Source organism: Aphelocoma coerulescens, assembly GCF_041296385.1.
Source record: "Aphelocoma coerulescens isolate FSJ_1873_10779 chromosome Z unlocalized genomic scaffold, UR_Acoe_1.0 ChrZ, whole genome shotgun sequence".
In the NCBI taxonomy this organism is placed as follows: Eukaryota; Metazoa; Chordata; class Aves; order Passeriformes; family Corvidae; genus Aphelocoma; species Aphelocoma coerulescens.
Genome location: NW_027184085.1, coordinates 31,944,959 through 31,959,805, shown reverse-complemented (window position 1 = coordinate 31,959,805; position 14,847 = coordinate 31,944,959). Strand labels below are relative to the sequence as shown.

The 14,847-nt window shown below is 42.8% G+C and overlaps 1 protein-coding gene across 2 annotated transcripts in view; it reads left to right on the top strand.

Annotated features, from left to right (window-relative positions):
• Nucleotides 1–14,847, top strand: part of TTC39B (tetratricopeptide repeat domain 39B) — a 76,396-nt gene that overhangs the window by 39,168 nt on the left and 22,381 nt on the right. For both annotated transcript variants that reach the window (XM_069001169.1, XM_069001170.1), the window contains exons 3-4: nucleotides 12,113–12,217; nucleotides 14,565–14,696. In XM_069001169.1, coding sequence (XP_068857270.1) covers nucleotides 12,113–12,217; nucleotides 14,565–14,696 — 237 coding nt within the window. The remainder of the gene's footprint in view (nucleotides 1–12,112; nucleotides 12,218–14,564; nucleotides 14,697–14,847) is intronic.

Here is a 14,847-nt window from a genome sequence, read left to right as displayed (position 1 = left end):
AAAACAGTAGCTGAACAAAACCAATTTGCTGGCAATTCAATGTGTTTATCAGATAAGGCTGATTATTTTGGCTGTGTTGTAAAAAAAGCCAACAAAACTTCTACTTTTAGAAGTTTAAAAACTAAGTACTTCAATCCCTATTCATGGTAGTTAAGTGTTGCTTGAACATTTCAGTCCAGCTGATATTAATAAAGTGATGTGGGACTCAGTCCTAAATATGTAATATAAAATGTGGAAGGCAGTGGTGGATTACAGGTAATTTTTTTTTCTGCAGTTTTCCCATTTCTAGCTCCTGAATCCCCTTCCAAGAGAAGAGTTGGTAAATCATTGCGCCTGGGGTGATTGTTACTTAAAGCTTACTAAATCTTCTGCAAATACAAAGACAGGCAACATCTACCAAGTTAATCTTTAGCTTTTCAGGAATACTCTTACACTGAGGCCTGCTGTGGAGAGATAGATGTCATTGTCTAACTCATTACTCATGTTTAAATAACTTTGAAATACTAACACAGTGACTTTTCATTTGTTTTAGGCTAGTAGTTATGCTCCCTTTTAAATTAATCTGTAGAGGGGGGAAAAAAGGAAAGTGGCTTAAGCTGTAAACTGTTTTGACATTTTAAATTGTCTGTGTACATCCTGGGGACTGTCATTGTAATAGTATTCCAGTATATCTGGGGGTTTTCAGGTCATATGCTTACGCTTTTTTTCTTTTGTGGTTCCAAGTAGTTTATTAGAAGAACCTACTTAAAGTTGCTAATAACTTGCTTATGGACAGTATATCCCCTCTGAATTGGAACAGTTTCATGAGTAGTTCAGCACCAAGCTCAAGAGGCACAAACTGTTGCTGGAATTCAGAACATTTCCTCTTTTTTTCATAAAAGAAGTTTGAAATAGTAGTGAGAGGAAAACTTAAAAAATGTTGTGTGTTGGGGAAAAAGTATCCCTAAAATGTCTGGACTGCAACAGAGCAGTATTTTACTCTGCTTGTAATGTGACGTTATTATCTTTGTATAATGTTCAGTATAGCACATTTTTCTGTTCCTTTTTTCATTTTGAAGTGAATGAGATTGTGCTGGTTTTGGCTGGGGTAGAGTTAACTTTTTTCACAGTTGCTGGTATGGGGCTGTATTTTGGATTTGTGCTGAACACTGGGTCGATAATACAGAGATGTTTTTGTAACTGCTGAGCAGAGCTTACACAGAGCCGAGGCCTTTTCTGCTTTCCATACTACAGCAGTGGTGAGGAGGCTGGGAGTGCATGGGAGCTTGGAGTGGCACACAACAGGGACAGCCAGCATGGATTTCAGAGATGCAGGTCCTGCCTGACCAACCTGATCTCCTTTTATGACCCAGTGACCCACCTGGTGGATGAGGGGAAGGCTGTGTCTACCTGGACTTCAGCAAAGCCTTTGACACAATCTCCCACAGCACTCTCCTGGAGAAGGTGGCAGCCCACGGCTTGGACAGGAGCACCCTTTGCTGGGTTAAGAACTGGCTGGATGGCCGGGCCCAGAGAGTGGTGGTGAATGGTGCTGCGTCTGGTTGGTGGCTGGTCACTGGTGGTGTCTCCCAATGATCTGGATGGGGAGATTAAGGCTACCATTAGCAAATTAGCAGATGCCAGGTTGGGTGCAAGTGACAATCTGCTAGAGCATAGGAAAGCTCTGCAGAGGGACCTGCACAGGCTGGATTCATGGACCGAGTCCAACAATATGAGGTGTTTAACAAGGCCAAGTGGCACTTTGGCCACAACAGCCCCAGGCAGTGCTACAGGCTGGGACAGAGTGACTGGACAGCAGCCAGGCAGAAATGCACCTGGGGGTAGTGATTGACAGCAGCTGGACATGAGCCAGCTGTGCCCAGGTGGCCAAGAAGGCCAGTGTCATCCTGGCCTGGATCAGCAACAGTGTGGCCAGCAGGACCAGGGCTGTGATTGTCCCCCTGTACCCAGCACAGGTCAGGCTGCACCTTGAGTGCTGTGTCCATTGTTGGGCCCCCTAATTTAGGAAGGATGTTGAATATGTAAAGAGAAGGGCAATGGAGTTGATGAGAGGTCTGGAGCACAAGTGCTATGAGGTGTGGCTGAGGGAGCTGGGAGTGTTTAGCCTGGAGAAGAGGTGGCCCAGGGGTGACCTTATCACTTTCTTCAACTGCCTGAAAGAGGCTGTAGCCAGGTGGGGGTTGGGCTCTTTTTGCTGGCAACCAGTGACATGACTAGAGGACAGTCTTAAGCTGCATGAGGGGAGGTCCAGGTTGGACATTAGGAAGAATTTCTTCACAGAAAGAGTGACTGGCCATTAAGAGTGGGCTTCCCAGGAAGGTGGTGGAGCCACCATCCCTGAAGGTGTTTAAGGAAAGACTGGATGTAGCATTTAGTGCCATGGTCTAGCTGACACAGTGGTGTTTGGTCGTAGGTTGAACTTGGTGATCTCAAAAGTCTTCTCTAACCTAGGTAATTTTGTGTGATTCTGTGATTCAGGTGACCCCAACTGACCAAAGGGATAGTCCAGACCATATGACATCGTGCTCACTATATAAAGTGAGAGGAAGAAGGAGGGAGGGGAGGACATTCAGAGTGATGGTGTTTGTCTTTCCATGTCACCATTATGCATGATTGCACCCTGCTCTCCGGGAGATGGCTGAACACCTGCCAGCCCATAGGAAGCAGTGAATTGATTCCTTGTTTTGCTTTGCTTGTCTGTACAGCTTTTGTTTTCCCTATTAAACTGTCTTTATCTCAACCCACAAATTTTCTAGCTTTTACCCTTCCAATTCCCTCCCTGATCCCACTGTGTGTGTGAACGAGTGGCTGCATGGGGCTTGTCTGCTGGCTGGGGTTAAACCACAACAGTCTCCTTTGGTGTCCAGTGTGGGGCACAAAGGGTTGAGATCAGGTCAGATCTGACCAGAATGTGTTAAAATAAGATTGTTATAAACACTCATTGTATTGGTTTAGTAGTTGCTGGTTACAATGTGGATTTATTTGCTCTGATACTTGTGGTATTTTGTCTGTATTATACCAGCAATGCTTTACTTGCAGTACGTGTTCTCTTGTGGCATATTTCATAGGATCAGCATATATCATATGATAGTGCCACTGGTCACCAATTTTGTGTCTATATTCTGTATTGTAGGTACCTTTGTGCTTTGGGAGTCACCTGCTGGGAGCAATTAATAATCACATCTTTGTTTTTTGTTCCTCAGAGGAACAGCCTATGGGGGAGACACCTTCCTATATCTTTTTCTCCTCCTTTTTTTCCTTCTTTCCAAGCTGGTTACAGTGGTCAAGATTTTAAAGCTTTTTGAACATCATTTGTCTACCCTTGAAACTAGCCTGGGTTTTTTTGCTGGGAGCCAGCATGTTGTTGCATATGGTTCAGGCCTTGTTTAAGGTCAGACAAATAAATAAGAACGTTATGTAGAGATCTGCCCAAAATCTGGATAATTCAGAACGGCAGAGGGTGGGGGGTTGTATGGGCCAGTATCTAGGACAGTGGGGACTTTCAGAGTGTGTGCACCTTACCCCTGGACAAATGCAGAATCCAGAAAAGCTAGTAAAATGTTGAAAAAAGGTGTTCTGTCACCATGTTCAACACTGCTCAGTACCTGCAGGAGGAAAAGAAGGTCTCTAAATCTGAGAATGAGATGACAACAGGCCCTGAAGCTGCTCCCGCCACCTGACAGACACTGTGACTGTTCTATTCCCACTGACAGGCACTGCCACTGAATCCACTGAAGCAGAGAATCAACATGGGTCAGTGTCAGTGGCTCCTGCACAGAAGCAGAAGAAATGTACATGAAAGTCACCCAGTCAAAACAGTCAAGGAGGACAAGGAGGGTGAAGATGATGAAGCAGGACCATCACAAGGGCAATTTTTCAGTGTCATTATCAAGGTCGTAACAGGAATCAGAGGAGACATGATGTGATCCCTATCTGTGAGTGAGCTCTGGGAGACACGAAAATATTCCAGCCATCATCCATGACTGTATTACTGCCTGTCTGGTCTGCTGGTGGGACAGTGGAGCCAGCAGTGTGGAATGAGATGGTAAGGAAGCCAGGCTGGGATCACTTGCTAAGGACATTAACAAAGCAATGGGAAAAAAGACACAAGTCTTTAGTCTCTGGAGGCAATTCTTATCAAGTGTGAAGGGGAAAGGTATTCCTATAAAGATGATATTCCTCGTAACTTAGGCAGATGAACTGCAGTAGAGAATGTTACTCAATTCCTAAGGGAATTATCTGTGCAAGAAATCATGTATTTTGATGTGGACGATGCTCATGTCCTCACAGATCCAGACCACGTCTTGTGTCAATTACCCAGGTGGCAGAAATTTCTACAGAGTGCAGCAAGGGCGCATGAAACCCCTTGACAACAGTAATTTGGAAAGATGATGCACCACCACCAGTGGGTGATACAATTTGGCAACTCAAGGAATATGAAGAAAGTATTCCTTCCTCCATCATTGCATCTGTGGAGAAGGTGTCTCCCCCATAGGCTGTTCCTCTGAGGAAAAAAGAACAAAGATGTGATTATTAGTTGTTCCCAGCTGGTGACTCCCAAAGCACAAAGGTGCCTGCAGTACTGAATATAGACACTAGATTGGTGACCAGTGACACTAACTGATAAACTGACTCAGGAGCTCCAGCAGTTCAGAGGGAGTATGTCCTACTCCTGATCTGCGTGGGCCTGTATTTCACCAACTGACAGCAGGTGTCCTCTTGCTCCAGAGAGAGGATATAGAAGATACGCACCACTGGGTACCCTGTGGTTTTACCTGCGGGACCACGAAGATGATACATTGAAGTGGGATGGATAACCTACGTCGATACTAGATGCACGGGTGCAGGAATTGCATAATTAGGAGTTTTTCCAGGGAAGTTGCTGTTTCAATCTCCAATGAACACTTTTTCTGGCAGAATGAAAAGTCCAATCATACTACTGACTCTATGGTGTCAGAGACTGAAATGTTATCGTTTATGAATTGAACATTTTCATGAAGAACTTCTGCCGATTATAGCAAAACTGTATTGCAAAAGCTGCAGAGAAGACCACCACACCCTGAACGAGGCCCTACACTGCTTGCTGATGAAGATAAGATGAAGTAACAACTCAGAGCTGGGGAAGAGGAATATGTTCACAGAGAAATGCTTAACATCTTCAGAGTGGAGACAACAGCCCCAGGACTATCATCTGCCAGGTTCAAACAGACCCTCACCTCAAAGGGTGGGGCAGAAGAGAGGCTTTGGCTGTGATGGAGAGCCTCTGGTGAGAGGCAGTGAACTCCCATCCTCCTCTGTGCAGACCAGCCCAGCTGAGGGGCCCCTTCATCTGGGGAGAGGCTGCACCCACATGAAGGACAGAGAGGGTGACATGACCCATAAATGGCCCCCCCAAGGGGTCCCCAGACACTGCGCCAGAGCGCTACAGCATGATGCAATAGATCCAGAGTCTTGCAGATGTCAAACTGGCCCCCGGCGAGGGAGGCACGTGGGTGTTCCCACCTGGCCCAAATGTATATTAATCCATGGGATTCTATACTTTCCGGCATGGCATGGCGCAGCAGCGAGGGACCGTCACCACCAAGACCAGATGGAGGGGATCAACGAGACGTCCTTGGGACTTCCAGAAGGGTGTTATTCTTCTGCCTAACCTCTGTCACTCTCTTTCTGTCCCCCCATCACCCACGTACAACTCTTTTTTCTATTTCTTTTTTTCTTTCTTTTCTCTTTCTTTCTCTTTGCCTCCCTTACTACTAAATAAAATAGATCAACTTTTTGGCACCAACATCTAACCTTGTTTGGTTTTAATCATGTTTTTTGGGTATATTTTGAACCTTGAAAGTTCGTTCCATTTTATACACAGACTTCGGGGTTTTTTGCTCTTCTGGGTTTAAATCAGTTTGTAATAGATGGAGAGAAGTTCCATTTTTGCAAGATATTAGTGGAGAACCTTGTGACCAGTATTAGAGGGGCCCTGCCTCCACATGGGGGGAGGAGAGGAACAACCAGGTTTATTGGACTGTGTGGATTTGATGGCCTGGCACAGCAGCCCCACAGGAGTACAAGGCTTTAGGAGACACTGGTGCACCGTGTACCCTAATGTCATCAAGCTATGTGGGGATGGAATCCATTTGGATTTCTGGAGTGACACGGAGATCCAAACAGCTGACTGTATTGGAGGCTGAGATTAACCTGACCAGAATGAGTGGCAGAAGTACCCTGTCTTGACGGGACCAGAGGCTTTGTGCATCCTTGGCATAGACTATCTCAGGCGAGGGTATATCTCAAGATTCGAAAGGCTGTTAGTGGGCTTCCAGCATACCTGTCCTGGAGATGGAGGATATTTCAGATGTCCCTTTTGTTCTGGGGTTGAAGAACAGCAGGTGCCAATTGCTACCATGAAGCAGTATTTCACCAACATAGACTCTGTAATTCCCATTTATATACTAATTTGTCACCTAGAGAGCCGATGAGTGATCAGAAGGACCTGCTTATGCTTTAACAGCCCCCTATGGCCAGTGTGAAAGTCCAATGGAGAATAAAGGCTGACAGTAAATCATTGTGGCCTGAATGAAGTCACACCACCTTGAGTCCGGCTGTACTGGACATGCTGGAACTTGAATAACAGCTGGAATCAAAGGCAGCCATGTGGTGCCACAATTGATACTATTGTGTTTTTCTCAATCCCTTTGGCAGCAGAGTGTAGGCCACAGTTTGCTTTTTTTTGCACCTGTGTCTAGTAGTACCTGGAATTGACTGCTCGTGGGAAGGAAACAGCCGTATCATCTGCCATGGACTGATCAAGACTGTGCTGGAACAAGGTGAAGCTCTGGAACACTTGCAATGTATTAATACCGTTTCATGGGGAAATAAACAGCAGAAGAGGTTTTTGAGAAAAGAAAGCAAATAATCCAAAGCTGGTTTTGCTGTAAAACGAGTAAGCTAAAGGGACCTATACAGGAAATCCAGCTTTTAGGAATCAGATGTCAACATGGACACTGTCAGATCCCAGTGGATGTTATGAATAAGATAACAGTGATGTCCCCACCAACTAACAAGGAAAAAACACCAGCATTTTTAGGTGTTGTGGGATTTTGGAGAATGCACATTCTAAATTGCAGTCTGATTTTAAGCCCTATGTATCAAGTGACCGGGAAGAAGAATGATTTCAAATAGGGCCCTGAGCCGCAACAAGCCTTTGAACAAATCAAGTAGGAGATAGTTCACGCTGTAGCCCTTGGGCGAGATGTAAAACTTGTGCTTTTTATTGCGGCTGGAGGGAGTGGACCTACCTGGAACCTCTGGTAGAAAGCAGCAGGGGAGTCTTGAGGCTGACCTCTAGGTTTTTGGAGTTGAGCATACAGAGGATCTGAAGCCCACTGTGCTGTAACTGAAAAGGAGCTTTCAAGGTGTCTGAGCCACTTCAGAGATGATTGGTACCGAAATACAACTTCTGGCACCATGGTTACCTGTGTTGAATTGGATGGGCAAAGGGAGGGTCTCCTCTATAAATCATGCAGCAGGTGCTACATGGAGTAAAGGGGTTGCACTGATCATATAAAGAGTTTGGATAGGAAACCCTTGTTGTCCAGGAAACTTAGAATTGATCATGGACTGGCCAGAAGGCAGAGATTTTTGGAATGTCACCAGACATGTGCTGAAGAGGCCCCACTATATAATAAATTCTCAGAAACTTGAGGAGCAACATGCCTTGTTTACTGATGAATCCTTCTGTCTTGTGAGAAAGCAGCTGTATGGAGTCCTCTATGACAAGTCACAGAAATTGCTGGAGAACATGAATTGAGTCAGTTCACAGAGATGAAAGCCATCCAGTTGGCCTTAGACATTGCTGAATGAGAGAAATGGCCAATTCTTTTTTTTACCTCTGTGCTGATTCATGGGTGGTGGCACTGTGGGGGTCTTAGCAGCAATGGGAGCAGAATAACTGGCAACCTAGGGGTAAACCCATCTGGGTTCCTACAGTGTGGCAAGACATCATTGCCTGGCTGGAAAGGTGTTACCAAGGATGAAGGCCAAAGTGAATGAATTCAACAAACTTTTTTTTTGTGGACATTTTATGAACATTTGACAGAGGTGTTCCACAGACTAGGGGAGTGATGTCTCTGTATCTATTGTAACAGATAAGTAGGGAAGGTGATGGGATATTGGGAAGCGTGGAACCTGGTGTGACATAAAGAGTATGGAATAAGGGGTGGATAAGTGTTAGCTTTGGCTGGGGTAGAGTTAACCTTCTTCACAGTGGCTGGTATGGGGCTGTGTTTCAAATTAGGGCTGAACGTAGGGCTGATAATATAGAGCTGTTTTTGTTGTTGCTGAGCAGGGATTGCACACAGCCAAGGCCCTTTCTGCTTTTTTTTACTGCCACACTGGCGAGGAGACTGCATGTATGTGGGATATTGGGAGAGGCACAGCAGGGGCAGGTGACCCAAACTGGGCCCCAAAGGGATATTCTATACCATATGACATAATGCTATGTATATAAAGTGGGGGGAAGAAGGAGGAAGGGGGGACATTTGGAGTGATGGCTTTTGTCTTCTCAAGTCCCCATTACATGTGATGGGGGCCCATGCTCTCCTGGAGATGGCTGAACACCTGCCTGCCCATGGGAAGCAGTGAATTAGTTCCTTGTTTTGCTCTGCTTGTGTGCATGGCTTTTTTTTTCCCTATTAAACTGTCTTTACCTCAACTCATGAGTTTTCTAGCTTTACCCTTCCAGTTTTCTTCCTGATCCCACTGGTAGGGGAGTGAGCAAGTTGGCTGCCTGGACTTGGCTGTCGGCTGGAGTTAAACCACAACACTAGGTGTAAAATCCATAATAATATCACTGAAGTAGTGTTAAGTTAAACTGTTCTGGGGTAAATAAAGAATATGCTCATCTAATGTGAATAAAATGTTAAAGTTCCTGTCAGTTCCAGGAAAACTATGTGGAGGTAGGGAAAAAAATAAGATAGAAGGAAACTTACATGAGTCAGAAAGAGAGTGTGAGTCAGCATTACTGACTGAACTGTTCATCAGTCTAGTAACTTGCTGTAGAAATTGGTTTGTGATGTTTTGAGAGTAGAAGAGGAAATGTGCTTATTCTGAGCCTCTGCACAGAAATGCCAGCAAAGATAGCCAAGTTGCATCTGAGTCAGTGCGCTCCTTTCTTCTGACTATTCTGGTATCAAGTTATGAGTCTGAGTTGAAATGAATCCTTCTGGTTAAGTTCCTCTGCTGCAGGATGTAGGAAAACAGTAGAAAATGTATGTAAAGAGTAATGAAACAGGAATGAGACACTCTGGTAAAGAACATGATTCACTTACCAGAAGTAACAGTTTGAGAAAATTAGCTTCCCAAGTTTTATATCTGAAGTGGCAAAGTAACTTCATAAGTGTGCTTGATGCAGGGAACAGTCAATATATGGACTTAAGGAATAATGTTTGCACTGTCTGCAGGCTTTTGTCACACACAGGCAGCATCAGGGGAGCTAGTCTGTAACAGAGGGGAAGAATGGGGTAGCCAGGTGCTGGAGAGATCTGCTGCTGACCCATTTAACTAGGAAGAGATAGTTTTGACATGATGCCAGGTTGTTTAAAGACCTTGTTTATTGAATCATTATGCAAATACTGATATGTACTGTGGTGATGCTAGAGCTGGTGGTATGATGGGATTTGGGAGCCTGATGGCAAACCGTCCACACTTGTAGCTAAAATGGTATCACATCCATGGTGTGTTAAATGCGATAAAGATTAGCTTTTCCTTCGAGGGGAAGTTCCAGCAGTTTCTGGTTGCAGGAAGTGTGCAGATTTACAAGATAGGAGTTGTTAAATTTCCTGTAGTTACCAGTGATCCACCTTCCCTCAGATTGTTTTGTGAACTCTGTGGTTATAGATGTCTTGCTTACCATTCTCTTCGCTCTCGGACTTCAGATGACTGTTCGTAACTCTCTGTACTCTGTGTAGCAGAACATTGCCTCGTATGGGGTTTTTCTGTTCTCATAGTTGACAGAGCTCTCGGCCCACCACAAGTTAGTAAACATGTCTGCAAGGGGGAGAGGACCAAAAGGGCCGTTTGCACTTTGTAATTTTGAAGATTCCACTCACCTTGGTATGGACCCTGGCATTTGTATGGGAAGCCACTTGGAACAGGCCACTGCTTCAGTGCTAGTCACAAATAGGTTAATGTGGATGGTATCTTTTCAGCTTTATACCGGCTAGCGCTTGTATTTCAATGCCTTAGAAAGCCTCGAGCAGCCCAGAGAGGCAGCATGGGCGATCTAGCATTTTAGCAGCTCTAAATCGGTACCTGTATCAGCTGCAAAGCAAACACCATCAGCAGAAGCAAAGAGGGAGAAATACAGCTCCCTGCCCGCTCAATTTCCTGCAGTTAGAAGCTTTCAAATGAGAGAGACAACCACAAATGTTCACAGGAAAAGCTGAGCTGAGAGAGGGCAGGGCCTCCCTCAACCATCTCTTTTATTCGGAGAAGGGGAAAGGGGAGGACTGGGGCGGACCCGGGGTGAGTGGCCAATCAGACACTGCTGAAGAGTCTGAGTTACATTTGGTTTTGCCCGCGCTTGGAACAAAGGAGCTTGGAGCACATGGCAGGAGCACGAGTCTTTGGGAGGGGGAGGGGAAGCTCAGAACAGGCAGCAACAGGTTGTAGTGTGCAAGTATGAAAGAATAAAAACTCATTCTTGCTGTCTGGTAGATAGGACCTTCATTTACTGGTGTGGTGGTGGTGGTTTCTTATTTTGCTCCTAAAGACGTCCGCTGCCAATTTGGTATTTAAAAGAAGAAAAATCCTCCCCCCCCTTTTTTTTTTTTTAACCTTCTTGAAAAACTTTTGAAAACAACTGACCCATTCTTCCTAGCAGGAAAGGCAGAGCAAATGGAATGAGTAATCTAACTAGGCATGGATGAAGTGAAAGAGTTTCGTTAAAAACAAGTGTGAAAAGAAGATATAGAAGCATGGGAACACGCAGTGGGTAGGGATGATGCGTTATTAAGGGACTAACTCAGGTCCTTGCTTGTGTACTAGAAAGAAAATGAGCCTTTAAATCTAGCTAAAAAATACTTATTTGGCATTTTTTCACTAGCAGATGGTATTCCTGGAATTAGCTAATAAAATTGAGTGTTTTAAAAAAACTTTTGGTCTTTATAAGTGAGCCTTTTTTTATTTTTTAACACTGTTCTTTGGAGGGTAAAAAAACCCCTGTCCAGTCATATTTTCATGTCCCCCTCTTTCTTTGTTTGTTTTGTATGTGTGTTGCTGTTAGATTTAGAGCAGCTGCACTCCTCTGTTGTTCTCTTCTTAAATTCCTCCTTCAGAGTTCTTCTCCTCTGGTCAGTACTTAAATATTTATCCCATTGACCTGATCTGTTGCTTACCACTGCTTAACCTTACTTGGATAAAGCCCATTATCTAGTTTAAACCTGTTGTTTTAAAGCTGTAGAGAGATTATCTTTTGCAGATCCAGCTGTGCACATTGATGGCTGTGTAGTTCTAGCTGTACCTCACTACCATGATTGTCCAGTTTGTCCCAGTTTGGCCCATGGAATAATTTGTGAGTGCTCCTGAGTATTTCAGGCAGAACTGGCCAAAGAGTGGGTTTGTTGAGATGGCTTCTGCTTAAGCAAGTGCAAGTGGTTCTACTTGACGTGAATTAGGATGAGCAAAAGCTTTAGGCATATATCTACAGGTTTCTGACAGGACTATTTTTAGTATACCTGTTTTCTGAATGAGTGTCTGTTTACTGCTTTTTTGGATGAAAATATTACCTTGTCGCCTCTCTTGAGATTCTGATATGAATACAGTCTGGAACAGCATTTGAACTGATGGGAAAGATTGAGAGCTTGGACACACTGATAAGTTTTGAGAATTTTTCTGGTAAGAATAGGAGGGCAAAGCCATAAACATCATTTAAATAAGCAGAGAGTGTACCTGTGTAACGTAGATAAAGTGTTAAGCATATCATTTGGTTTTGAAAAGCTAAATTTTGAAAATGAAATAAAACAAAATCACTATAAAAGACCTTCTGTGTTACATAAAGATATGTTTTTATTTTTTGTTTATATTTACAGTTAAAGTAAACTAAGAATCTATTTTTTAGGGCATCCAAGATGGATCTCAAGTGTGCTCTGGAAGAATGTTCAATGGCACTGAACTTGTTTCTAAACAATAAGTTCTCTGAAGCGCTGGAACTACTTCGTCCATGGTGAGATTCTGTTATTTGCTGAAGTTGTTGTAAACAGATAGTATCTAGTACCTGAAGATTAATTTAAAGCCTCTGAATATAGTAGTTTAAATTTATTCTCTTTTTTCCGAAAGCATTTCTCCGTATTTGGGGTTTTTTTATTTATTTTTTGGGTCATTAAAACCATCTCAAAAACTGTTGATGAAGCACTGAATTGTTATGTTAGAGTTTATCGTTCAAGCTGTCTTTCCTCACGCAGAGGGGAAAAGCTGGGGAGCAAGACCTTGTTTAATGTCTCTTTGATAAAATAATTTTTACAATGAAACTGCTTTTGACAATACAGAAAAGCTGGAACAAAACTCCAGAATACTCTTTTTGTTGTGTTTTATATTATGTTTGAGTCTGGTGTTTATCTTTAAGCTCATCTTTCGATCTTCTGACTAATTCTGCTTGTTCCCTTGTTGCCTTTCCTCCACTGAGAAGAAATGCATGGCAGTGCAGATGTAGGGATAAAGAATACGGAGAGGTTCACAGGTGAAACCTGTCTTATCTGTGACTTTGTGGGGAGGCAGTCTGGGTGGCTGATCTTTAGGACTGGGATCTGAATCCCATCCATCATTCTTCTGTCTGTGTCTGAAAGAACCACAGGATATTGAGGGATGTGTTGGCAAGAGGGATATGTAGCCTGTGTTAATAGAGGGATGTTCTTGCTCTGCAGTTTGGTGCTAGTAAAAATGAATTAAGAGTGATGTGTTGGTGTTGTGTGAGCAAGTTCAAGAACAGCTTTGAATGAAACATCAGAAGGATGACACAGCTATCAAGTGTTTGCTTTTGGTGCTGTGGAGAGCTCAAGTGAGGAATGTGGTAGGCAGAGATATCATCTTTTAAAATTAGCTATAGTTATACTCAAGCTCTCTTTTTGGAGCATTGTGTAGTGTTATTTGTAATAGAACAATGCTTTGAGAAGGGCCACCTGCACTTGTGTGTATGCTAAAACTATTTTTGGGTAGTATTGCAAAATAAGTTCTACATGCAAGGATTGTGCCTGAGTGTATTGCTAGATAACATGCACACACATACTGCCCAAATGTTTTTTGTATATTTCATTTTGCACTGTAAAACAAAAAGCTCCCTTGTTTTGTATTAGTGTTTTTTATGTACTGCAAATAATTTGTTTCAAGTGATGTTTGCTAATTAACTCTGAGATTATTTAGTATATTACAAAGGTTGACCTATCCTAGCAAAGAAGCAAAAAGCTGCCTTTCAAAAAAAAATGCAATTGTTTTACTGAAAAATAGCCTTTTATTGAAAGTTAAGTCCTTAAATAATGTAAAAATTGTAGAGTAAGTGTTGATATACTTGAGAAATAAAAACATAGCCCAAAGGTCTGTCTTTGACTCTGCTTAAGATTTCTGTCTTGCGTTTGGTAGTTGGCTCCTTGATTTAGAAGGAAGAAAAGATGTTAAGGAAACTGGAGATGATTTGATAGAGAGCTAGCAGCATATCTAGAAGATACGTTTTATCTAGAATATATGGCTCACTCAGATGGCTTTGGTTCAGTTTGACAAAGAGGAGACTTGGGCATTAACCTAGTAGCAGTCTGGATCTGTTGAGGGAAAGTTGCAGAGGCATCCTTCTCCAAAGTGCCAGATGGTAAAAAAAGCATAAGGCTCCACAAGATGAGACTTAAGAAGAGGTTCAAACTGGACACTGGAAGAATATACATTACTAGTACATTACCCAGAGAGGCTGCCAAAGGAGTATGCAGTCTTCATTTTCTTGAAGTTCTTGAAACTTAGGCAAAACCTGAGTTTGCCTGACATAAAGTAGGCAATAATGCTGCTGGAATTGTATGTGACCTCCCTAAGCCCTTTCCAACAATTTTTTTTGTAATGGTATAATTAAGTTCTGAAAGCCAAACTAATTCAGTGTAGTTTTTATGTAGACCTGAGCATGTGTGTGTACTGACATTTTTATGACACAAATATAGATTTTGTCTTTGGATCACGTAATAATGTTAGAAAAATGTCCTTACGTTAAGTAAAAGCGTGTGAACGACTATTTATGTCAAGGCTTAACTAAATTAAAAATAGATATACCAGTGGACTGTAAATGGTATTTAATTAAGTTTACATGTTTGTGTAACCGTAGTGGGATATTTTCTGGAATTTGCTGTGACACTATCCTGTGGAGGCAGACATGCAGCATCCATTGGAAGATTATATTACTAGGTTATATTCTCATGTGTGTTACTATCCTGCTTAATTCTTCTGTCTTTTCACAAATTAATACAAGTGCCTCTGCATTTAATTTTGTATTGCAATTTGTGAAGTGTCACTTAAATGCATAAGATTCATGTTTTCCCTAGGTCCAAAGATAGTATGTACCATGCACTTGGATACAGTACTATTTTAGTTATGCAAGCTGCTATGACCTTTGAACAGCAGGATATACAAGTGGGAATTTCTACAATGAAGGAGGCTTTGCAAACCTGCCAAAGGTAAACCCAAGCAATGACTGTTATGAGATGCTAAATCAAGTAAGCACTCTTTGTGAGGTACCCCAGCTGTCTGTATGCTTTTAAAGCAGACTCTTGTCTGTATGATAGTGGTCTAAATTTGTAAAGGTGGAGTAAGTCCCACTACACAATT